We start from the raw sequence: 27,937 nt of genomic DNA on the forward strand, positions 1-27,937 counted from the left end.
AGCATCATCCGCAAAACGCCTCAGTGAACTTCCTATGTTATCCACAAGATCATTTATCTATATTGTGAATAGCAACGGTCCTACAACACTCCCCTGCGGCACACCTGGAATCACTCTAACTTCGGAAGACTTCTCTCCATTGAGAATGATATGCTGCGTTCTGTTATCTAGGAACTCTTCAATCCAATCACACGATTGGTCTGATAGTCCATATGGTCTTACTTTGTTCCTTAAACGACTGTGGGGAACTGTATCAAAAGCCTTGTGGAAGTCAAGAAACACGGCTTCTACCTGGGAACCCGTGTCTATGGCCCTCTCAGTCTCGTAGACGCATAGCGCGAGCTGGGTATCACACGATCGTCTTTTTCGAAAGCCATGCTGATTCCTACAGAGTAGATATCTAGTCTCCAGAAAAGTCATTATACTCGAGCATAATAAGTGTTCCAAAATTCTACAACTTATCGAAGTTAGAGATATAGGTCTATAGTTCTGCACATCTGTTCGACGTCCCTTCTTGAAAACGGTGATGACTTGTGCCCTTTCCCAATCTTTTGGAATGATACGCTCTTCTAGAGACGTTCGGTACACCGCTGCAAGAAGGAGGGAAAGTTCCTTCACGTACTCTGTGTATAATTAAACAGGTATCCCATCAGGTCCAACGGCCTTTCCTCTTTCGAGCGATTTTAATTGTTTTTCTATCCCTCTGTCATCTATTTCGATATCTACCATTTTGTCATCTGTGCGACAATCTAAAGAAGGAACTACAGTGCTGTCTTTCACAGTGAAACAGCTTTGGAAAAAGACATTTAGTATTTGGGCCTTTAGTCTGTCATCCTCTGTTTCAGTACCATTTTGGTCACACAGTGTCTGTACATTTTGTTTTGATTCACCTACCGCTTTGACGTAAGACCAAAATTTCTTAGGATTTTCTGCCAACTCAGTGCATAGAACTTTACTTCCGAATTCGTTGAACGCATCTTGCATAGCCCCTCTCACACTACATTCCGCTTCGTGTAATTTTTGTTTGTCTGCTAAGCTTTAGGTATATTTATGTTTGCTGTGAAGTTCCATTTGCTTCCGTAGCAGTTTTCCAACTCTGTTGTTATAGCACGGTGGCTCTTTTCCATCTCTTATAATCTTGCTTGGTACATACTCATCTAATGCATATTGTGCGATTGTTTTGAACTTTGCCTACTGATCCTCAACACTATCTGTACTTGGGATAAAACTTTTGTATTGAGCTGTCAAGTACTCTGAAATCTGCTTTTTGTCACTTTTGCTAAACAGAAAAATCTTACTACCTTTTTTAATATTTCTATTTACGGCTGATATCACCGATGCTGTAACCGCTTTATGATCGCTGATTTCCAGTACTGCGTTGTTTCCAATATTTCGCGTCTGTTTGTCACCAGAAGGTTCAAAAATGCTTCAAATGGCTCTGAGCACTACGCGACTTAACTTCTGAGGTCATCAGTCGCCTAAAACTTATAGATAATTGAACCTAACCTAAGGACATCACACACATCCATGCCCGAGGGAGAATTCGAAACTGCGACCGTAACGGTCGCTCGGTTCCAGACTGTAGCGCCTAGAACCGCATGGTCTTTCCGGCCGGCTCACCAGAAGGTCTAATATGTTATCGCCAGCAGTCGGTTCTCTGTTTAACTGTTCAAGGTAGTTTTCAGATAATGCACTTGAAAAAATTTCACTGGATTCTTTATCCCTGCCACCCGTTATAAACGTTTGAGTCTCCCAATCTGGTAAATTAAAATCATCACCCAAAACTATAACATGGTCGGGAAACGTACTCGAAGTATTTTCCAAATTTTTCTTCAGGTGTTCCGCCACAACAGCTGATGAGCCAGGGGCCTATAGAGACATCCAATTACCATATTTGAGCCTGCTTTTGTTCCCCCCTCACCCGTTGTAGTTTGATCATATGGGAGTGTGACATTGACAAATGTGTAAATAAAACGGCAAAGAGTTTCTCTAAGACCCCCACTTTGATAACACACTCTCAGGCATACGACCACTTTTAATGAGATTTTTAAGAATATATCTACTTGCATATACCGAGAACTACTTCAGAGGTTCTCTCAGTACAGGTATATTTTTAAAATTCTCGATACAATTGGGGTGTTGCCGAACTGAATGTGTCTCACAAGGATGATCTGGGTCTTATTTACGATTGTGTCAATGTTACTCCTCCCCCACACCCTCCCCCGAAGGATAGCGGAAAATGCATAAGCACTCCTTCCTGCTTCGGATCACCTTCATATTTCGTCGTATGCCTATGAATGGCCTCTGATGGTTCCAAACTGTACACAAGAGTAAAAATTACGGTCGCACTATTCTCGAGAGGGGTGCGATGATGCTCAGTGCTGTGTAAGCCCATGATGTTCTCAAAGAAGGGACGAATCGACCAGAAGGTTGCAGGAGTGTCACAGCTTGTGGAGAACATCATCGCACTTGTAAATATAGCTTTCGGTTGCGATATGTGTGCGAATCGATGCCCCAAGGAAAGGGGTAGTTCAACAGACGCTTTCTGCTCTCCAAAGTCTGGATCCGCGCAGTATACCATTTGTCCTCTGACTTATTATCCTCTACCAGCACCGTCACTGCCTCCACTGTCGCGTTCAGTTCGCTTACGTCACCATCATATACCGTTCTAAGTACAGTCTTCAAAGTACTTCCCCTACATTTCAGCAACCTCTCTTCTGCTGTCATCGGAAACGCCACACTGCCTTCACTATTTGCTACATCTGCCATCGCAGCTGCTCTTAAGATTTATGCTGTTTCTTGTACTCCCCATAAACATACCCAAGTATTCCCTTCTTCTAGACTACACGTCTCAAATCGGAAAGCACCTCATCCAGTCTCTTCCTTTCACCCCGGAATTGCTATGCATTAAACGCTAAACTGAATGTTCGTTGGTGACTAAAAGCCGTCAAGTTCTCTTTACTGGCAGACAGAACTCCCAGAAAATCCTACCGATGTGCCCACGCTACGCCCCAGGTGAAGAGGTACAGCATCAGCAGAACTAGCATGCTTCCTGTCCCAGTTCTTGACCTACATTAACCTGAAGAGAGGGACTGCAATCATTCTAAGAAATTTGCTGTCATCGATCAGCATTTTTCACAAAAGTAAACTAAAGAACCCTTACTACACACAAAATTCATACATTAATGCTTAAGATACAACTCCCACTACCCCTCACATAAAACAGATAATCATTTAGGTTCATTTACGCTTTCCTGCGTACTCTCCTGTTTCCTTCTTTTTACTTTTTTCTCCAGTTCTATTGTTACTGTCTCTGGGATTGGCCCCAGGGCGTCTCAAAACAGTAGCAGGCTTCCAATGGTGACATGCTAGACAACATCACCCACTTGCCCAGTCCATACTGCACTAAATTTCCTTCACATTTGACAGCTTCTGTCAGCCTCTTCTTGTATTCGTTTCTATATCTCTCTCATTGTTCTCGCAAACTGACGACCAGTTTCCTGACCCTGCCTCTTTGCCTTAATCATATCAACCTTTTAACTGTACACACACATACACACACACAAACACACGCACACACACACACACACACACACACACACACACACACACACACACACACACACACACACACACACAATATAAATGAAAGATACGTGTCCTAGTCATTATAGTGAGATATCACATAGTAACTCAGAATCGTTGCAATTCACCAATGCACCCGTTTCGTGCTTCAATTTACTGAAGGTGATGTGGACTAGTTCTTAATTTCCCCACATGTAATGAATGACATAATTCCTTCATCAAGACATACGAAATTCGTCCCCTGATCTGTTATTACCGTTTCCAGGACTCCAAACTTCAGTAGCCGCCTATTGACCATTATCTATGCGACTGTAATTGATTGCAGATGCAGCATATGTGTTATCTCGATGTACCGAAAGAAATGAACAGACGTTTTCAGGCACAAAATGAATCTCCACGTGAGTTCGCTTAAACGGTTCTAACACATCCTTATCAAACAGATAAAACTGTTTTGGAGCTTCTGGCATTCTCTGCAACGTAGTTGCTTATGAGTCAAGTCTGTACACGGCACACACCGCACACAGCTCTTCACATACTTATCCACATCTTTTCCGCCAGTACTTCCCCAATATCCTTCGATTTTTTGTTCTGCATCCACCACGACCAGACAACGTGTGATCATGTGCATTTTTTAGAGCTTCTTCCTGCAGCTTAGGTGGTTCTACCATTTGCTGGCTCTAACCTTGTAATCTTGAACGACACACCACCACATACGCTGAATGGAGATTGCAATCACTATCATTGTTCTGCACTGCTTCCCATTTAGAAGACCTGGAACCAGTATTTGTACTACCTCACTGCTTAGTGCGTCTGCACTCTTATCTCCCATGTTTCTTTCCTGGCTTGTGAACTACTTTGTAGTCAAATTCACTGAGCCTTAAACCCCATCTTCTCAGTATGCAGGATGCATCCTTCAGCCCTAACAACCATTTCAGAGCAGCTTGTTGTTCAACATTTTAAACTGCTTCATGTTAATGTATGATCAAAACTTCGTCAGTCTATATACGAGCCTAGCATGTCTCTCTCTGTGGACAAATAGTTTCTCTCGCCCCTATTAAGTTTACACGATGCAAATTTAGTATGGTGCTTCTCACCATTGATCTCTTGACTCAGAACACACCTGAGAGCATGATTAGATGCATCATAGGACAATATAAACTCCCTCTTGAAGTCCAGGAACACCAACATTGCACTCGATGTCTAAACTACCTTCAGTTCTGCAAATGCCTCCGATATTTCTCTGTTCACAAATTCCACACCTTTTTTCAGTATTAGAATACTCTTATGAACTTACTACTGTAGTTAGAGAGAACACGTGTAGTCCCTTACTAGGCTTCGGCATAGGAAAATTTCGCACTGCCTTTACAAGCCTCGACCAGTTCTAGCTCCATCTTTCCTTATCACGTTCCCTAAGTAATTTATTTCCTCTATGCGAGATGGCACTTCTCAGATCTCAAGTTCATATGTGCAGCCCGCAACCTCTTAAATACATCTCTCAAACGCTATGTTCTTCCATGTCCCTCGAGAACACAATCATGTCGCCCAAGTTGACCAGACACCGGTGAGTATTCAACTCCTTCAACACTCCGTCCAACGAACGTTTGAAATTTATCAGGCACACTCTGCACCCCAAATGGCATCCTCCAGTACGGACAATGGTCTCAGTGTAACAAAGAAGCGTTCTTCAGTCTGGTCTTTACAACCACGTCGAACTCATAACATCCACTTTGTAAAATCAAAATTTTCAATACTGACAGGCACTGTCTTCCCATTGTCGTCCTCCCTTACTCCTATGATACACTTTTTAACCAAACGTCTAGCTGCATCTGATAGATTTCCTTCCTGAATGTAACTTCCTGGTGTAACCGGTAGCCGGCCGCGGTGGTCTAGCGGTTATTGGCGCTCAGTCAGGAACCGTGCGACTGCTACGGTCGCAGGTTCGAATCCAGCCTCAGGCATGGATGTGTGTGATGTACTTAGGTTAGTTCGGTTTAAGTAGTTCTAAGTTCTAGGGGACTGATGACCTCAGATGTTAAGTCCCATAGTGCTCAGAGCCATTTGAACCATTTTTTTTTTTTTTGTCACCGGTAGACAGTCTTGTGAACCGAGCCTTAATGTATTTGTAAACGATTTAATCGGATTACGCACTATGACGGAAACACCTCGTTCTAGCTCTACATAGGCGATGGCTTCCCTTTTGCATTTAACAGCTACTTAATTATTCCCTGTCCTCTCCAGTTACCGTTACCATGATGCTATTGATGACCTATAACACGCGTCTTCCACAGCATCTGACGACATTGTTTCTGCTTGTGCCACATATGCGCATATTTGGAACACTGCACATCTACAGAAAATGCACCACGAGTTTCCGTCACACCTGTCGACATATCAATCTTCTCAAATCCCATCGTTAATCACACAGACGAATGGACGTTCTTAGGTGCTCCTGTGCACACTCTACTCGGCGCATCCGGAGTCAAACTACTTAGGAAAGCTTCTAGTAACTTCTGCTCGGCCCACTGCCGGAAAAGTTTTTGCACTTAATCACTGAGAGTTCTTTCAAATATTTGTACACCCTAGAATAGAAGAAACGACGCACCCCAAGGCAAAACCGAAATGAGGTGGAATCATAAGATGAAATGTATATGTACACACAAGAACATAACTACAATTTTTGAAAAATTGGATTATTTCTTCAAGAGAAGGAGTTTCACAAATTCAGCAAGTCAATAAAGCGATGTTCCTCCTCTGGCCCTTAAGCAAGATGTTATTTGGCTTGGCGTTGATTGAGTTGCTGGATATCCTTCTGAGAAATGTTGTGCCGAATTCAGTCCCACTGGCACGTGAGATCGTCAGAGTCCCTGGTTGGCAGGCCCTGCCCGTATTTAACAAAAGATTGTCAATTGCAGAGAGATACAGGTAACAAGATGAGGTTTGGCAAGCAAGAAGATAAGCAGTAGAAACTGTCACCGTGCGAGTGTGAGCAGTTTCTTCCTGAAATCTGAGCCCAGAATTGATTGCCACGTACGGTAAGAAAACAAGGTATTGAATATTGTCAACGGTTTGCTGTAACAATGCCGCGGATGACAAACAAAAGGATTGCGCTATGAAATGAAGTGGCAACACAGACAATCACTCCTCGATGTCAGGCAATACGACTGGCGACAGTCATTTTAGTATCCCACCGCTAACCAGGGCGTATACCGACAGGTTTCCGCTGGTCATCGGAGGTCAATTCGAAGCGGGACTCCTCACTGAAGACAATTCTACTCCAGGCTGTGAGATTCGAAGCGGAATGTGACAGACAAACTTGCTGACTGGCGTAGGGAGGTCAATAATAGACGGCACCGGGAGCGCCGTGAGCTCAGATGTTCAGCCCTGGTTCTTGTGGTCAATGAAGCACCAGTCGCACGTCGGATCGATGATAATGACAAGTCCTTGGCTCTTAGTGCCTCTCTGATGACTACCCGGACCTTTCTAGGTCATCCCCTTATTGACGCTGTGTTCGGCCATGGTTCACCCATTCCTGCCAACATCGTCGAATGGTGGCACCGCTTCTGTTCAAATGTTGAGCGATTCGTCAATTACTCCAATCGGCTTCTTTGAGCACAACCACACTTCCTCTCTCAAATGCTGACTTATACACATATTCATCAGTAAACACTTCCGGGATAAATTGCCGTGGTCGATCTGCAGAACTTCTCCTCCCTGACGTTTCGTTCTCAACCACGGAGAACATCTTCCGAAGTGAGTCGACGACTGGCTGCTAGGAGCTGGGGCCACCGCTTATATGGAGATCGTAGAGGGCGCCACCGTACGTCACGTGGCGTCGATGTGTAGCTATCTCTGGCATCAATACACGTTTGACGGAGCACAAAAGAAACTGTCGCTTGGGACATACCGACAAATCGGCAGTAGCGGAACATGTTTCTAAGGATGGAGATCACGAAATAAAATTTGGTGAGACAAGCGTGCTAGCGAGGACGTCGCATTATTATACACGTATGTATAGAGAGGCAATTGAAATCCACAAACATAAATACAATTTTAAACGTAAAGAAGAAGGATTAAAATTGGACAAGATATGGCGGTCGACGTTGCATCAATCACGTGACAATCGATTGCCTGCAATCTAGAGAACAGACGATAGCCAGAGATAGCTACACATTGACGCCACGTGACGTGCGGTGGTGCCCTCTACGATCTCCACATAAGCGGCGGCCCCAGCTCCTAGCAGCCAGTCGTCGACTCAACTCGGAAGATGTTCTCCGTAATTGAGAACGAAACGTCAGGGATGAGAAGTTCTACAGATCGACCACGGCAATTTAGCGCGGAAGTGTTTACTGATGAAGACGCCAGCCGTGAAAGCCTACATGGGATGATTCTACACATATTGTTCACGCGCCTGTCTGTAAGGCATAATTAATCTCTAGCTGAGTACGTGGACTGAAATTCGCAAAACCTTTCCATCCTGGTATCGACACGTCACCTGTTTATGTTCCTTGGAAGCTGCAGTGTGAAACTGACGTGCATAGTTACAACATTCATCCATCCGCCTTCAAAATTTACTGTTTTGCATTGTCCGTCGACACCTGTTGTATCCATTTTGCATAAGCTCTACGTGGATTTCTTTTTCGTTGAATGTACATTAACTTTCTTTGGTCTGCGGCAATATCTTCTTGCCCTTGAAAGATTCTCGCACTACTCTGCCACACATTTCTCTGCAGAAGCCCCTGTTCCAAGTGCTCAAACGTCTTCGCCTTTTTCTACGCCTACATGCGACTCAAAAAAGTATTTGCCTCTCACATTTAACGTAACTTCGAAACATGCTGCAACTGATTATCGGACGAAGCCCAAATACTCCCAACGTTGTCACGTCCTCCACGCAAGACTTCATATCCTCAGACGACCTTCCTGAAAAGGGGCTGACAGGTTAACATCAGGTGGATCTGTTACAAAGGTCTGTGATCCCATCAACGCTAGCTCCTCGTCTCTTTCTGCAAGGTTAATTAGCAGTACCATATTTTCTTCACTCCGACGTACTGCCTCACTATCTAAAACCTGATTCTGTTATTAGAACGTTTTTATCTTTCGTTCACATGCAGTACAAATACACAATTATTGGCAACTGACAAAAGAAAACATTCCTTGTGCCATGTCATAAACCCATCCAGATTCTCTGCAATGCTCTGAAACATGACCAAAACGGTGGCACGTAAAACAGGTCAAAACTACAGAAATGGCTCAAATGGCTCTGAGCACTATGGGACTTAACTTCTGAGGTCATCAGTCCCCTAGAACTTAGACCTACTTCAATCTAACCAGATCATCACACACATCCATGCCCGAGGCAGGATTCGAACCTGTGACTGTAGTTGTTGCGTGGTGCCAGACTGTAGCGCCTAGAACCGCTCGGCCAGCCCGGCTGGCAGCCAAAACTACAGATTCAGTACACAGCGCGGAATTCTCAAGCAGATTATACTATGAAAACTTCTCAGCTCTAAGTATTGTTCATTACTTTTTCAATGAGGAGGCATAAACAGGCCCTTCAGGTCTCAACAAAGTAGCCTTCAAGTTACGGTAACACTCCGTCTTAGATCTCACGCCTGTCGCACACATATAAAGTAACAAACCGTTCCCTCATTCATCCCACCATTTATATACTGTCGATCATAGTGTAGACGCTAGGTTGCATGGACCACGCACCCTCTGCTCTCCACTGAAGCGATGTCAGCTCTTTACACACCACTTTATAGCAGACCCCAGGGATGGTGTGGCCCAGCTACGTTGACATGCAGTGTAGCCGGATGGCAGGTCGAGTAGGCCCAAAAAGAAGTAGTTGTTGAAATCAACACTGTTTCCAATTTGGTGGCCGTTCACAGGAACGGACCAGTGGTAGGTCAGCCGGCAGCCAGTGACCATCCAGTTGGCTGCAACATGTCCTGGAGTCCAGCTTTGCTGATGTCTGCCCGTAGTGTCAGACCAACACTACGTTGCGTGAACCACAGCTCTTACGTCAGCGAATGTATTGGAATATTGCAGAGGTAGAATGAATGGATCCCGGTCGTCAAAGCGAAAGACAAGGTACACACCCATTTCGTTGTCAGAAGTTGGTTACTGTGCCCATGTCTCCATGGCGTCTCCCACTCGGGCATAACACTTGCGACCTTATGGTACTGCTGGACTGTGAGTGACTCTACTACAAAAACTAAGGTTATTCATACTAGTGCACATGTTCTGCTAATGCACCTCTCCTAGTCACATTGTTGGCAACACTACTGAAACCCCGATGATGGACACATCACCATGTCGTTTCCCTGTGTTAGCGCGGCACTTGAAAGTTACGCCAAGCGAGGTTAGCCTATCTCACAACAATTCCACGTTATTTTTGCCTTAAAAAATCTATATGTATCAAACGTGTTATGTTCACCGGTCACTGGCGGCTAATGTAATGTTCCATCGCATCTCTTCACTAAGTTTACGCTTAACTTCGACACTTCAGTATTCAAGTGGCACAGCATTAGCAGTATTAAATTGAGCTCAGAGGGGTCCTCACTGTGGGTCTCCATTTGGCTGGGTGCCATATCCAAAATTCTGGGCATTCGGATGTGACAAGATCGCAAGTGTGCTGCCTTGAACCATGAGGGCAGACATACTCATTATCAAGGTTCCAGTCGACCACGTGTGACCATAACGAGGGATGATGTCAGCCTACACCATTGGTTGTACATCAGCATTAGCTGACTAGGAAATTGCCGTACCTTATGTAGACGGCTATTAGCATCACAACGGAATTTGCTTAGTATGTAGTGGGGTCGTGACCAGGAAGCATACACTGGTGTCGAATTGTGCTCAGAAATAAACCGTGTTCTGCCTGCACCGACCTGCAGAGAGGTACCATTCTCTCCATGTTTAGGAGGACTACAGCTGTGTTCCTCCTGACATCATGGTGTCGAGAGGCATCAGGTATAACTTCAGATCATGGCCGGTGGTGATTAAGGGAACTCTGGTAGTACAACAGATCACTATAGTCAGTCTGCATTATCATGTGCGATCTCTCATTTGGCAGCATAGTGCTACCATTTTTCAAAAGGACAATGATCGATCATCTTTGGTACCTCTCTCTATGAATATACTGCGCGATATTGAAGTACTTAATTTTTTTAACGATAAAGTAGGACAGTGTCTTCTACTGGAAACGCCACTCTCAGCTCCGAATGTTCAGAAGACCAGCGATTGCAAGGTGTACAGCTCACTACGTCATATCACTACCGCTAGTACGTACATGTTTTGAAGAGTTTCACGTGCCAATTATCTTGCGACCCATCTTTCCATTGTTTTCCGTCTTCCTGGTCAAAAATACCCTGTCAGTTATTAGTCATGTTCGACATTATTACCAATACTAAGCCAAGCTGCAGAATATGGAACTAAAAGCCGAAATTACATCTCATTGAAAATCAAATCATAATCGCCTTATTCATAATCATAATTACATCTGTGGATTTTGGCCTTCATTTCACTTTCTGTGACGTCCTTAAACTGTTAAGCTTCTTATAGCATTTGACAATAGCTTATTAGCATTTGACAATGCGTCTTTAGTCTTACATTAGTGAGTATTCCCCTCACATAAAGCTTCAAGAGAATACATTTGACTGAATGAGCGCTGTGCAGTTTTCCTGTGTTTCCATTTGTTTACTGTCAAGTCCAGCATGGACGCCACCCTGGATAACTGCTCTGTACGTCTTACATAACACTCGTAAAGCTTTCTTGAATGGTATGCTGTACTACGTTTTTGAACAACTCTTTAGGAAAGGAAGTGGATTACCAAGTAATAAGCATACGGTACCATTGAAAAGCGGTGAAGTTCCAAGAGAGACAGTCATGATGGGTAATGTCCTCCTGGTAGCCAAACAACTTTTGCTTCATACATTTTTCTGTATTTTGCATCTAGACGAAAAGCTGTTTCAGTTGGTCAAGATGAAAGGAAGAGGTCGTATATACACACATCAATAAAAGTTTTGCATCACCCCAGTTCCCAAAAATCCTGAAGATAGACGTTGATTGTGGATATTGTATCACAGACACAGTCCCTTTGACTGTTCAGACATGTCACTAAACACTCCCAAATATTTAAAGAACCTAACGTGGCCGGCCGGAGTGACCGAGCGTTTCTCGGCGCTACAGTCCGGGACCGCGAGACTGCTACAGTCGCAGGTTCCAATCCTACCTCGGGCATGGATGTGTGTGATGTCCTTAGGTTAGTTAGGTTTATGTAGTTCTAATTTCTTGGGCACTGACGACCTCAGAAGATAAGTCCCATAGTGGTCAGAGCCATTTGAACCATTCGAACCAAACATGAGCAGCTCCTAGTACACAGAGGGGGTCCAACAGCTGATCACTTCCAGTTACTCTACCAGGAAGAAGGTACACACTTCTGAAGCTCAACCATGCCTAGACCGTCAATACCGCGGTTCTATCGCGTCCGCATTGTTACCATGTGCCGGGAAGGGGCTCTCAACAAGGGAAATGACCAGGCGTCTCGGAGTGAACCGAAGCGATGTTGTTTGGACATGGAGGAGATACAGAGAGACAGGAACTGTCGATGACATGCCTTACTCATGCCGCCCAATGGCTACTATTGCAGTGGATGAGTACTACCTACAGACTATGGCTCGGAGGAACCCTGACATCAACGCCACCATGTAGAATAATGCTTTTCGTCCAGCCACAGCGCGTCGTGTTCCGACTCAAACTGTGTGCAATAGGCTGCATGATGCACAACTTCACTCCCGACGTCTCTGACGAGGTCCAGAGTTGCAACCACGACACCAATGCAACGCGCTACAGATGGGCCCAACAACATTCCGAATGGACCGCTCAGGATTGGCATCACGTTCTCTTCACCGATGAGTGTCGCATATGTCTTCTACCAGCAATCGTCGGAGACATGTTTGGTGGCAACCCAGTGAGGCTGAACGCCATAAACACACTGTCCAGGAGTTTAGCAATGTGGAGGTTCCCAGCTGTTTTGGGGTGGCATTATCTGGGGCTACGTACGCCGCTGGTGGTCATGGAAGTTGGCGTAATGGCTGTACGATACGTGAATGCGATCATCCGATCAATTGTGCAACCATATCGGCGCCATATTGGCGAGGCATTCGTCTTCAAGGACGGCAATTTGCTCCCATATCGTACACATCTTGTGAATGACTTCCTTCAGGATAACGACATCGTTCGACTAAAGTGGCCACCATATTCTCCAGGTATGAACCCTATCGAACATGCCTGGGATATATTGAAAAGGGCTTTTTATGCACGACGTGATCCCCCAACCACTCTGAGGGATCTACTCCGAATTGCAGTTGAGGAGTGGGACAACAGATCTTGATGAACATCAGGATAGTATGCCACGACGAATACAGACATGCATTAATGCAAGAGGACGTACTACTGGGTATTAGAGGTACCGGTGTGTACAGCAGTCTGGACCACCACCTCTGAAGGTCTCGCTGCTCGGTGGTACAACATGCAATGTGTGGTTCTCAAGAGCAATAAAAAGTGCGGAAATGATATTTATGTTGACCTCTATTCCACTTTTCTGTACGGATTCCGGAACTCTCGGAATCGAGGCGATGTAAAATTTGTTTTGATGTATGTGTATATTTAAAAATCCTGAATTTTAATACCCCTACAGTAACTGTCTGCTAGTACTAAGTCACACATTTACCAAGTGGGCATGAAATGCGCCTAGCGTTCTGGAGCCAGACACCCATAAACACACACACAAAATATATTGATATGTAGTTCAATAACCTGGTACTCTATACTGCACAGTGATGATTAGTGGGTGCAATGCTTGTGCAGGTACGAGACAAGCAACGGTATCCAGCAGGAGCAGTTCGGCACGGAGGGAGACGGCGCGCGCCTGCGGGGCAGCTTCTCGTGGCAGCCGCCAGACGCGGGCGGCGCCACCTACAGCGTCACCTACGAGGCCGACGAGAACGGCTACCGGCCCAGGGTGTCCGGTAGCGGTCCACTGGCTGTGCGCCCCACACCGCTGCCACGACCTACAGAACTGCCATTCCTACAGCCTTCTCTGGGCATTGGAAGTAACGCTGCACTTACACTGGTGGGCTGAGCGGCCGTCAATTCGTGTCACTGGACCTTTTAAACCCCCGATATTTCAGCATCAGCTTCTGAACTGACTGTTCAAAATCGTCGAGAAAGTGTGCAACAACTACTGCTGTCAGAGTGGACGTTGGTAATAGCCATCCAGCAGCAGAAATTTTTGTGAGGTTTTGTGATTTCTAAGAGTTATTTGGAATTTGAAGAAACAGCATACTCCACAAGAAGACAACTTATTAAATTTATTGAATAAATGAATAAATTACATTTGTATAGTTTGTACGGGAATGTTTCTCATAATAGACTATTTTATTAACAGTGGCAAAATTTCCATGGTTTGATACTTCCTAGAGGCTTTGTAATGAAGACAGTTCTCAAATGTCTTCTGTGCACGATATCGTCCAGCCAGAAATATTTTTAATATCTTTATTTCCCCAAACATCTCAAACAGTTTATGTGCGCTCACCTAGACGTGATAAATCCTCTATCCACAGTCGTACCTGTCCCAAAGGAAACAAATTTATGTTTAAATATTTGCTAGCTTTGATTAATAAGATGGTGTAGACATATGACATTTCTGAAGATAATGTAACTCAAGAACTTGTGGCTGTGAATTATCACTAAGGCAGCATCATTAACGAGAAAATTAGTTTCATCTCTTCTGTTTTCCTCAAAGACTGTACTAAAAATAATGAAACTATTTCACAATGCTACTCTACTTCAGATAACTATCTAAGCGTGTGCTGCAAGAGCTTTACACAGACATAAAACAAAAATATTATTACACATGTATGCTGTATGTTAACCAGAGACCTAAAAACGATGGAGAGACGCCGTCCCCGCCGCAGCCGCAGTGGTCCACAACCCCACGACGACTACCGCAGTCGACTTCACCCCTCCATCGCCCCACACCGAACCCAGGGTTATTGTCCGGTTCGGCCCCCCGGTGGACCCCCCAGGGAACGTCTCACACCAGACAAGTGCAACCCCTATGTTTGCTGCGTTGTAGATTAATGGTGGTGTACGCGTACTTTGAGATCGCCGGCATAGTGTAACTGAGGCGAAGTAAGGGGAACCAGCCCGAATTTATGTAGAATGCCCCCCCCCCCTAAGCCACTCTAGAATTTTTAGCGGTAATAAATGAGTAACATCCACAATAACGATCACGAAAAGCTAGAAGGAAAGTAGCTCATCAAGCAAAAAGTGAAGTATGTCAACTCTGAGAATTTAACAATTGGTGTATGGTACACAAAATTAAGGATCGATTACAGTAGCTTAGAAAATCAAGATAGTACCTTCATAGAAGAAAGAAAATTGTTTTTAATATGAGTTCTTAGCCAAGAGTGAATGTGTGGCTAAGCAGCAGGCTACAAATTTAAATGGTCAATATTCAGTCCAGCGTTTCTAACAGGACTTGTTCTTCTCTCATTTATTATTTCTTTTACCTCTGGCAATTGTTTAAGTATGTAAAAATGCAAGGTGCATGGTAGCTATTAGTCTACATCAAACGTTGAGAACCCCATAGATGGAGAGGTATGATACTTCAAATTCTATCGAAGGACCAGGACCATATGTAGAAGAGACTTGCCGTTTTCAGCTTGCTTTCTGCACAGCTTTTGCTTCGCTTTGCCAGAAAGGAAAATATTTTGACGATTTTGAAAAATATATGTAAAAAAAGAGATCGCAAATATAAAGAAGCTTCCACTACGGAAAAGGTGAGATGAGATTTTCTTAGGAATGATGAGACGAATGGGGGACAGAATGTACTGACCTATCACAATTTGTCAACAGAAACTCAAGAAAACTACTAGGAGAATAGCGAAACAAACCATCGAGGTACTCGACCGATACCGTTTATAAATGACGACATCAGTAACTTACAACATCGTTAGAAACGTGCAACACCCTTAATATATCCATAAATATCTGTTTGGTTAGAGAGATCAACCACTTTAACTACCAAAACAAATAATGACATTCTAAAAGAAATGTCCTGTGAGGTACGTTAACTTTCTTGAAGTATAAAGAAAGACACCCGATTATGATGCAGTTTAAATAGTGTTCAAAGATTGAATAAAGGAAATACGGCAGAAATAATTAACAGAAGCTCATCGAAAAAACACAGCATCTAAAAACTGATAATATGATGTAATTAGTCATAATAAGGAGACAAAATATAATAAAAACTACAAAGTGAAAGACTCTCTCTACATCTCTGCCGCGCGGGTCAGCCGTGCGGTCTCGGGCGCCTTGCCACGGTTCGCGCGGCTCCCCCAGTCGGAGATTCGAGATCTCCCTTGGGCATGGGTGAGTGTGTTGTCCTTAGCATAAGTTAGTTTAAGTTAGATTAAGTACTGCGTAAGCCTAGGAACCGGTGACCTCAGCAGTTTGGTCCCATAGAACTTACCACAAATTTCGAAATGTCTACATCTATAAAATTATCAACTGCTTTTTATAAAAGATGTAATTCTATCGGTCAACAACAGAGACATTGACTCTAGTTACATTTAAGGTCAGTCACCCGCCCCACTTCCGCAACCTCCCCCCCCCCCCCCCCCCCGCTTCACACACACACAATGAACGTGCACCTATGGCTGTTGTATGTGGTGCGTTCTAGGTCAGGATGTAACATGATACCTTACCCAAGCATCTTCGGCAAATGTGTGTCATAATTTGATCGATAGCTCTCCCCTAGGGTTAACATTTCATGCTATAAAGAAAATGCAAGTTTTTGGAAGTGACAGCCATTGTTACTGTGAGTACGTGAACGATACATTTGGCCTGTTGTTTTAAGAGCAGCTTATCAACTATTATCATTTTCAGTACGAATATAATTCAATTCAAATCTTTCTGAGTTAGGTTATTCGCATGGCTGATCTTACATTCTTCAGTAGGTGCAATGCACCCATCTAGTGAGACACTAAAGTAAAAAGAAAGAAACGAGGAAAAAATTTTTTTAAAATATATAATCAAGCTAGTGCGTAGTATTCATTATGAAACTCATATCTCAATCCACAGACGTCGAAACACTGACGGAAATATTTTCTACAGAATAACAGTGTTCAGCTTTTAAGTGACTAAGAAGGTCGATTAGGAGAGCATGGTACGCTAGTAAACTACGTAACTGCCAGCTGTTTTATTACAATTTGTATCTTCCAAACTATCCAGTGAGACACCAAACGTTCTACACCATTAAAAGAAAGATATAATAAAATAATTTAACAAGAAATAAACAAGTCTTTTCTGAGTCATCAGTCTTCTAACTGGTTTGATGCTGCCCCCCACGACTTTCTCCCTTGTGACGACCTTTTCATCTCAGATTAGCAGTCGTAACCTAAGTTTTCTATTATTTACAGGATGTATTTCAGTCTCTGCTTCCTTACCGTTTTTCCCCTCTACGGCTCCCTCTAGAACGTGGAAACTATTACCTGTTTCTGATGTCGTAACAGACCCTGTACCATCTTGTCTGTTCATCGTGTCAGTGTTTCCACGTATACCGTTCCTCGCGTGTACTTTGGAGAACCTCCTCATTCATTATCCTAGCATTACACATAATTTTCAACATTTGTCTGTAGCACCATATCTCAGCTGCTTTTATTCTCTTCACGTTTTCCCACAGATTACGTTTCACTAATGCTGTGCACCAAAGGAACATTCTCAAAAATTTCTTCCTCAAATTAAGGCGTCTGTCTGATATTACAAGATTCCTCTTGGCCATGGGTATCCTCATTTTCACAGAGGCAGGAAGGTCACCAACGAATCTTGTTATACCGTTTCACCTTGATTTTTACCATCGCTGTTGAACTCTTCCTTTTATTTCCGTCATTGCTTCTTCGCTGTATAGACTGAACATTAGGGACAAAAGACTATGTCCGTGCCTTACAATCTTTGTAATCGTAGTATTTCTTTCTTGTTCTTTGCTCTTGGTTCTTGTACATATTGTATATTACCCACCTTTTCCTAAAGATTGCCCCTATTTTTTCTCAGAATTTCTAACATCTTGCGCCATTTTACACTGTCGAGAATTCCTAGTCAAGTGTCTTGATTTTTCGTCTGTCTTACTTCCATTACTATCCGCAACCTCAGAATTACCTCTACAGTGCCTTTACCTATCCAAAGCCGAATGTATGGTCACCTAACAGCTCCTCAGTTTCCTTCTCCATTCTTCTGCATGTTATTATTTTTAGCGACTTGAGTGCTGGAGCTGTTGAGCTGATTGTGTGTAAAATCTCACACTTGTCAGCTGTTGCTACCTTGGGAATTATTTGGGTGATGTTTTTCCGGAAGTCTGATGGTATATCCACAGTCTCATATATTCTAAAGCGAAATGTATATAGTGCTATTGTTGTCACTTCCCGAAATGATTATAGAAATTCCGATTTAATATGATCAGTTTTTTCTGGCTCTCTTGATCTTAAGCAGTCTAAAGCTCTTTTAAATTCTGATTCTAATTCTAGATCCCCGTTCCCTTTCCTGTTGTCTCCTGTTTCTTTTTCCATCACGTCATCAGGCAAGACCTTCCTCTCAAAAAGGGCCTAACGTACTTTTCCAAGTATCTGTTCTCTGTTCTGCATTTAACCCTGGAATTTCCATCGCACCCAAAGCGCTATTAATGGTACTGCCCTTACATTTAATTTCACCAAATGTAGTTCTGACTGCTCTATATGTTGAGTCTGTCTATACGGCAATCATTTCCTTTTCTGTTTATTCACATTTTGGTGCAGCCATTTCGCCTTAGCTTCGTGGCAGTTCCTACGTATTTCACTCCTAAGTCACTTGTATTTCTGTATTCCTGAATGTTCCTAACCATTTTTGTGGTTTCTTCTTTCATCGATCAACTGAAATACCTCTTCAGATAACCTCCGTTACTTCGCATTTACCTTCCTTGTACCTATATTTATCTCCCAAGCTTCAGCGGTTCTCTGTTTAGGGATATCAATTCGTCTTTACCTGAACTGCTTACTGAACTATTCATTATCATAGTATCTGAAATGCCACCTTTCAGAGTGCAGCTTAACCACATACACGTCCAACAACATTTCAAAGGGAACAACAGTTTGTATAGGAACAACAGTCATAAGATGAAACATGATCTTTTACCAAATTATAGCCCTCTGTAGGCAGGTCCATAAGCTGGAAATCATTAATGTCAAATTATAAGCAAATGTTATTATCATATAAACCACAGAGCGTATATATTATAACGAACAGCATAGCTTGAGAGAACAGTAACGGGTGCAAATTTTCATAATTACAATAACAAAGATATGAAACGCACACACTTATTGATACAATGTTGGTCAAAAACTAAAATTTTCTCACAGTCCATAAAGGCAGTCCTGATCGTACATCACAGTAAAATAGCAGTGTTTTTTCTCAATGTCTCAGCAGTAAAAGAAAATGCACACGGAAGTAGTGGATTTCCATGCAGTCTTGAAAAAGCAGTATTGGCCTTCCAACGGAAAGACAGTGCTGACTCTTGACATGCTGACAGGTAATGGGCCACAACAGAGCAAACCCACAGCAGAGTTAGTTGAAGTTTTGAAGAATATTGGTAGGTAGGTCGCCACAGAGTAGAACCACTGTAGTCCTGGTAGAGAGTATGGTACTGGTATGTCATCAAAGGTGCTGACCCACTGTAATCCTTGTAGAGACTGCCAGCAGCTATCTGTTGCAACTGTGCAGGTGTACAATCACCATCGAAGTGTCTTGCAGAGAATATAGCAAGTCCATAAACCACCACTTGCCCACTCACAAAAAATTTGTTTGAAATGACCTTAGAACCAGCAATTCTGTAATCCAGTCCCTTGCGGAATTGTCAACACACGTGCAAACACTAACATTCCTTTTTTTTTCAAGTATTGTGCATATATTATGACCAACAGAAATGTGTGCACTAAAATGAAATTTAATTTGAAGAAATAGTGTCTATACAATTATAAATTTACAGTATAAGAATACAATTACAAAGGTACAAAATACATCATTAAAGAACATAACAATACAGATAACATTTGTAGTATGAATCGAAATAACATATACATCAGTGTTACAAAAATTATGACATAAGTACACAGAAAAAAGATCAGAATAACTTTTGAAACATCAACTTCACACGTGAGCATTAGAACAAAACAGAATAAATAATGTGTAAACATCTTTACGAAGTAAATAACATGTTATTAATGCAAATTATATTTGAGGATAACATTATTCCACATCATAGTGAATGTAGCTTAGTATTAGAAGAGAAAAAATTCTATGAAACAGTACACAGAGACAGGAAGAAAATAAATACACAAAGGTACACAAACACATAGTGGGATAACACAAAAGGAAAGGACAGGGTTTGTTTTCAGGGTAACATTTGGTACTGCAGTCCAACCCAAAACTTCATTCCATAGATCGTCCCTCTTATTTCAACATTGCTCCAGAAAAAAAAATCCTATCTAAGCATACTTTCTGTATTCTGTTCACATCCTCTTTCAAAAATAGTTTTTCTCCACTGTACACTACTTTTTGGCCAAACCATTTTCTTATAGCTTCTCAATGCTTTTCTTCCAATTCATCATAGTTAGTTTTTTAAATAGTCTACCCCCTCTTAAGCTAACTTAAACCTACTGAGCTCAGATGCTAAACTAAGGGACGACGCAATGCAGCAGCATAAAACAATTAACACAAACAGCAATGACAAAAAAATGCAAATTGGCAAAAAAAGCAGCAATAAGGACTTAGAAAAGCAAATGCAACATTAAAACTAATATGAAGCAATGAAGAGCAACAAGAAAAATAAATCAGTAGCAAAACTAGCTTAACAGAGTAATACAAAGTGAAATTCAGTAACACTATGCCTGGCAAACAGCAGCAGCAAATGCAATAACTTATATCTAAACATGACAAAGCTCAAGCAGAAAAAATATTACAGTAAAGACAACAATGCAGAAAAGGGAAACGTCTATTCACATATTAATATCTATGTCATTAAAGTGGTGCACCACAAAACTAATTCTACAAAAGATATTAACAAGTAGTTGAAACGAAAATTAAGTATGCAGTGACTGTTCTTAATCCTTTCTTATAGTTCTTTCCTTTCCAAGTGCTCCTTTTTCGAAGAATGTGGATCATAAAATGATTATTTAATAGATCTGTTGACGGAAAGTGTTCATATTAGCAAATGCATTTAATTTTATTTTATAAAACCAATGCTGCAACACAGCTGGAAACCAGATATCCAATGAAAAAAGGAACTATGAAAGGCAAAGCATAAAGATATCATTCAATAATCATGTGACATTTCATAAGTTAGTACAAATTCTCTCAACTCTCATAGAAAGACGCTTGTCATTATCAGGTGTGCAGATGTAAGAAAGTATCTTTCCAAGTAATGAGCGTGTCTATTTTGCGATGCTTTCTACAAAGGAATGTAAATACCGAGGATAATGGCCTCTTTTTTTTTCACCTAATGGCTTTCTTTTGTCAGGTGGCTGTCACGCAGCTGGGTGCCTACGGCGCATTATGTGCAGGTGGTCACTTAACTGTCTTACCGAAATATTTACGACACCAGTTTCCGCTACAGTGGCAGTCTCATATAAAAAATTTCACATGTCAAGAATTTGCGTTATTCATCTGTAGAAACAAATTCCTATTGATATAACAGTGTCCAAAAAATATTCGTTGGCATTGTAATACATTCACGCATTTACAAACATTTAATAATTCTTAAAGTACGATTCTTGGTTTCCAACATCCTTTTTCACAAGTCAGAGTCCCTAACCACTACTCATTATTTCTTGCTTTATTCGTCGACACTTCTTCAATATTTCATCATAACAGATATGTAGCATAATCAAATAACTCATATGGTATCAGCTTATTGATCATAAACATACCTCAGCAGCATAATACACATCGTCGTCGTAAAAGTAACATCATAACACCTCAGTCAATTCTCAAAATCGTCGTAGCTTCCTCCAGTAATTTCAAAACCTAAAAAAAAATTCTCTGCTCATTTCAAAAGTGTCATCTGCCTCAAATGTACTTTAAAAATCATGATCCCATACCAAATACATCATTCAAAGCTCTCATAGTACCACAATAATTCTGAAAAAATATGAACAGTTCACAAAGTACAGACAAAATACAATTTCGTAAGTGTGAAGTTATCCAACGCTGTAATTACGTAAACATCTGTAATTGATGTAGTAAAATAAATGTTTGTCTCTCTCAGTTAAATGATCAGATAGCTGTGTAATTTATGTGTTAGAGAAATATGGCACCGATGTGTAAAGTTGTATAAGCAAATACCATATTAGCTGGGGCTCCTTGTGCTTGCCACACACATGGTACACAAAGTAAGTGTGTACTCCCCTGAGGATTAATGTCATTATATCCTCAGGTGTTACAGATTACAGCAATGGAATGAAATGTATCACGGAAAACCTTTGTATCATTGTACTTCAAATATCTTTAAAAATAAATGTTTTAAGTACAACATTAATCACTCAAATACGTGTACTGTAGCGCTAAACTGTGCGACTTGTTGTAAGATAATCTCTGTGGAAGTGTCGTAGTTATCGTCCTCCGAAAGCTAAGTTCTGCAGAAGTCAATGTACTTACCTCATGATAAACAAAAGTGAAATGCTTTGCGTATAGATATTGTAGTTACTACGCTTACTGCCGTGATGAAGTAAGTACTGTACTGTTACATATTGTTGTGCTACAGAAAGGCTGTCTCATTGTAGCTATACCGCAAAGTTACTACTAAAACCTGTTTTCCTTTCCAGAAGAATTCAGAAAAACTGTCCAGATATAAAAGAGATACACCGCAAAAGCACAATGTAAATTGTGTCACACATTAGTACCGTCGTGATATAATAGTGTAGCTATCAAAGAAACCAAATGCAAAGTCATCTTTAATCTCACAGAAAGTACTTCAAATAAAGAATGTCTTTTCAACTAAACCAAAATGTTGCATTAAAATCTCATTAACAGTATATGTTCTAAGTATGTAAGCCTTATAGTCGTTACGTAATCGTGCAACTAACAAGCAAGAATGTACAAATACAACACTGTGTCGTCTGTTCACTATAACAATGCATTCGTAATTTCTGTTTAAAAATGTTCCCTAGGTTCTAGACTGGATATTTATCTTCAAACATTGTTGCATATTAACAATTTCTTAAGTCTGACATAGCATACTAGTAATGTAAAGTGAAGAGTTATGCGGCAAAGACAAAGTTAAAAAGCAGATTATCTTTCAATAAACGGTTTCACATGTGAAATGTGGTGCAATCTTTTACTCTTCCTAGTGCTCAGAGTTAACTTGAACGCAATTATCCTGCGGTATACGTCGGTAAAGAATACTGTAATTTTTCTCAAGGTTTGCGTCTATGTTATTTTTCTCTGAGCCAGCCGGCGTACGTGGCTGCCTGCGGTGCGAGTCATTGTCTCCTTGTTGGCGCGCGCCGTTATTGGGATTAGGAGACCTAACTTCTACAAATTCACCTTGCCGAGAGTGCCCTGCTCTGTTTGAATCTCGCCAGTTCTGATGCAATTTAGGTCTGTCGTTTTGTCCGTAGTTTAGATAGTTTCTTGTTTGTCGGTCATGTGATGGAGAATTTCTCCCGAAATCGTAACTGCGTAGTGGACCGTTGCGTCTGAAGTTATTCTGTCTCCCTTGATAATAATTATTTTGGTTCCCATACTGTCTGTTTCTCTGATTGTCTCTGTGATAGTCATTACCGCGGAGAGTTGATCTTTCCCTGTAATTATTACTACTCTGCCAACGGTTGTCATACGGGTGGTGTCTGTTTTGGTCAAGATTTGTGTTGTGAGAATAGCCTTGTCTTGTCCAGTTATTATTTCGTTCATCGCGGAATTGCGACGGATATGACCTGTAATTGTTGTGCTCCTGTTTTCGCGCTCCGCGATTGTCAGTGTCAATTTCCAGTTCTTGTAACAGTCCCTGAAAAGCTTCAATGTCGTCTTTGCAACGTCCTGCCAAAATAATATGTCGTAAACGTTCAGGTAATTTGATTAAGCAAATGCGGATGAGCTCTGAGGGGCTATATGGGTTTGACAGGTACTGATTCTTGTGCAACATGTCTTCAAAACATTTCAGAAGTCTGGAAAGTTCAGATTGTTCGAAATGTTTCATCATGATGATGCTATGTTTTACTCGGTCTTGTGTAGCTTGAGACCAATATGCTGAGAGGAAGGCATGACAAAATTGTCCTTCACTGAGGCAATCGTGAATGACCGATCGCATTCTTACAGCTGGTTCATTCTCTAAGTAGCCACACATAAATTCTAATCTGTGCTGCAATGACCAGTTGGGTGGAAAACAATGAGAGAATTGATGAAGCCATGCTCGTGGATGAATGTCGTTGCCAGAATTCTAAAAAGGTTTTGAATTTACGTGTTGTAATGAACAGCTTATAGTCAAAATAATGATGTTGGCGAGTAGCATATCGGTCATTGTTACATCGTGTCGACAGTTCCACCTCAAAATTCGGTGCACCTTGCCAATTTCTTTCATGATTTCCGAAATGCCCTGAGTTATTATTTTGTGGCTTTTCCGTGTTTCTAAGTTCCTCTTCCCGTGTTGGAGCGCGAGTGTCCTCTGAAATACGTAATTCTTGTATTACCTGTGCAGCTGATCTTGAACTTCCCGGATTTCTCTTTGGTATTGCGTATTAATTTGATTCTGATTTTGTTTGAATTTCTTAATTTGTTCATACTCTTCTGTAACAGTGATGGCTACAGGCCTTGTGTCATTCAGATCATCATCTACCTTTGCACATAAATTAGTGAACTGATGCGAAAGTTCGGCTACTTTCTCCGATAGTGAGCACATTTCCTCAGTGAGTTTTTCTGAACCAAGTTTCAGAGTGCCCATTTGTGTTGAAATCGAATCTACTGTGTCCTTTAAGTTTTCCTGAGTTCTTGCAAGTTGCGTAACCGAATCGGTGAATGCAACTGAGTCCATTTTAGCTTGCAAGGTGTCGTGATTTTCAAGAACAATACCTTGCAGTTCTTTTATGGCTGCTCCGTGATTCTGTAATGAAATTTCATGCCGTGAAAAAATAGGTTAAAAATTCTCACAAATTTGCGTTTTAACGGCATTACAGATTTTTTGACATTTATATTCAATGTTATGTAACTCAGTAGTTAAATCTTCACGTGTTTGTTCAAGTGTGGTGTCTAACTTCCGAAGATTTTGTTCCATTGTGTCTAACTTTTGAAGATTTTGTTCCATTGTGTCTAGTTTTTGAAGATTTTGTCCCATTTGTTTCTGATTTTGTTCAAGCGTTGTCTCTAACTTTTGTAGCCTTTGTCCCATTTGTTGCATTAACTGTAATAACAGTGGGCTGGTGTCTGAAACATGTTCCTCGGTGCTATTCGGCAGTGCATTTGAACCGGCAATATTCGCATTTTGAAAAGCAGAAAATGTGTCTTGATTTATTTGAGAAAACGGTGAGGACGCAGAATCTAAATCTACAGTATTTGCAAGATTGTGTCCTGTCATTTCGGAATCCTGAGGCGAGCTGTTGCCGACCGATCGATCAATAATGCTTCCCTGTTCACTAATTGTTTCACTGCCTACACCATTATTTGCAGCCCGCTCCATTTCCCTATGCACAATTACCAAATTACTACTTTGAACATTAGTTAATTCATTACATGTTGGAGCTAACACACTGCTTTCGTCTTCACCATCATTTCTCAGTTTACTTTGGAGCCTAGTATTACGTTTTTCATACGCCATTATTGTCACAATATTTCACACGACAACACAGAAAATCAAAATGTCAAGAGCAAAATAAGAGAACACATTAACGTAGCACTGAAAATAATATCTAGTTAATTGCAAGCGCAGCTGCGAAATACTTGGTGCAAATCTAATGCATGCCACAACTGTTTTACTGTTCAACAATGTAAAACTACAACTACAAAGGAAATTCTCTCTATAATTACGCGCTAGAAATAAACAAAAGCTACACGAATTACACAAACTACAAGGAAAAAATCAGAAGATTCCAGTGAGGTATCCTCGGCTAAGTGTGGACATATGAAACGTCCCTTTGAACAATTATACACGAATGTGCTTAAACTGACATACAATATTTTTAGCGCAACGCAATCTGACTTTCAAAAATCCCTACAAAAGAATGGCCCTGTCTAACATTAACCTATACCTTTCATAAATCGCTTACCTCACAAAAATCTTCCTTACTCGAACTACTGCAATACAGCGAGCGCCACTACTGCCAGCTAAACAAAAGATTCAAACTACAGAAGGCACTAACTACTGATAGGTATAGTTAGCAAATGAAAGATTTTCATAGAGAACAAACAATGTATTTACTTTAATAGTCATAATATATATAGCAGTTCATGACATTCAGTCTTACAAATTTCAAAACTCCGCCATCTCTCTCCTTACGTCCACCACTGCTGGCGGATCACCTCCAACTGCGCAACGCTACCCGCTGTTAACGTCCAGCTGCCCAACACTACAATGGCGAGTATTACAACAATGCCAACCAGCCACTGACTGCACACAGCACAGCCAGTGATTTTTATACAGAGCGCTACGTGGCATTACCAATATAAAAACCTAAACAGCCTACTTACACCCTGCGTGGAACACATGAGTTCTAATTAATATTCACCAACCTGCAGTCATCTGTAGTTGTCCCATGCGCAGAAAACAGCAAGTAGGCCGTGAATCCATTATCTTGCGACTGTAATAAACTCTCATCAATGAAATGATGCTTTATAAATAATTAAATTTTCAATTAGTCTGTGCATATGGGATGCCATTAGCTTTTTATTAGCAGAACTCGAGGAGCTCCACAATTACATTCCACATTAGAGTCACAAATAGTTTGCAGTAATCATCAAAATAATGAACTGCGTATTTCCGTAATTACTACAACACTGTTTTCAACTACATGTCCAAGTAACCAATAACTGTTACTTAAGTCTTAACAGACATCGGCCGCGGCACACAGCAGGTCTGTCCTCCGAGGTTGACGAATCAGCTCTATCATACAAACTAGACATTGCTTAATTAAGTCTTAGCTGATACCGACCACGGCGGACAACATGTCTGCCCTCCGAGATTGCCAAACAGCCTCTGATCTTACAGCTGAACCACTTTGCCCGCCATCCAAATTAGGCGTGGTACGAAGATCTCCGAAGTGCGTTGCTGCCTTTCCGTTTACCTATTGTTTTCTATACTGCTGGTATTTAATACTTTCGAAATAATAGAATGATAGCGTGCGGAAGGATCAGAATGATCAACGGCTTGAGGATGCAGCCGGCCGAGGTGGCCGAGCGGTTATATGCGCTACAGTCTCTAACCGCGCGACCGCTACGGTCGCAGGTTCTAATCCTGCCTCGGGCATGGATGTGTGTGGTGTCTTTAGGTTAGTTAGGTTTAAGTAGTTCTAAGTTTTAGGGGACTCATGACCTCAGACGTTAAGTCCCATAGTGCTCAGAGCCATTTGAACCATTTTTGAGGATGCAGAAGGCAATGGAAACCAATGCATTAAAGACAAATAACGGATACTAACAGGGCATGTGGCCTGTAACTGAAAAAGTGTCATGATGATATCTCCATTGGCATAAGATTCCGGAATAGTCTCCCATTTGAACCTCCAGGAGGGGACTGCCAAGGGGGAAGTGACGATCAGAAAAAGACTGAATAACGCACGAGAGGGTAACGTTCTATGAAAATGGGCGTGGACTGTCAGAAGCTTAAACGTGGTAGGGAAGATAGAAAATTTGAAAAGGGAAATGCAAAGGCTCAATCTAGATGTAGTAGTGGTCAGTGATTTGAAATGGAGAGAAGGCGAGGATTTCTGTTCAGATTCGTTATGAATGGGAAGATAGGAAAGAGTGTGTGTTTAATGTGAAGAGTTCAGTGATAGGGTTATTCTAATCACAATCGACAACAAACCAACACCGAGAACGATAGTTCAAGTATACATACCGATGTCGCAAGCGGAAGATGAAGAGATAGGGAAAGTATATTAGGATATTGAAAGGTTAATACAGTGCGTAAAGGGAGATGAAAATATAAAAGTCATGCGGGACTGGAATGCTATTGCAGGGAAGCAATAGAAGAAAAGGTTACAGGAGAATAGCTGCCTGGGACACCATGGTTAGACAGAAATTCCAAAATCAGATACTGGATTGCAAGGCGTACCCAGGAGCA

The 27,937-nt window shown here is 41.7% G+C and overlaps 1 protein-coding gene across 2 annotated transcripts in view; it reads left to right on the forward strand.

Moving 5' to 3' along the window:
* LOC126284420 (flexible cuticle protein 12-like) overlaps window positions 1-27,937 on the forward strand; it is a 112,953-nt gene that overhangs the window by 37,983 nt on the left and 47,033 nt on the right. The window contains exon 3 of one of the 2 annotated variants that reach the window (XM_049983336.1): window positions 13,453-13,940. The exons of the other annotated variant lie outside the window; for it this stretch is intronic. Within the exon in view, the coding sequence (XP_049839293.1) occupies window positions 13,453-13,726 (274 nt within the window). The 3' untranslated portion in view covers window positions 13,727-13,940. Of the gene's footprint in view, window positions 1-13,452; window positions 13,941-27,937 lie in introns of those variants that run through there. 2 annotated transcript variants of the gene reach the window in all.

The sequence above is a fragment of the Schistocerca gregaria genome, chromosome 8 (assembly GCF_023897955.1).
Source record: "Schistocerca gregaria isolate iqSchGreg1 chromosome 8, iqSchGreg1.2, whole genome shotgun sequence".
Lineage (NCBI taxonomy): Eukaryota > Metazoa > Arthropoda > Insecta > Orthoptera > Acrididae > Schistocerca > Schistocerca gregaria.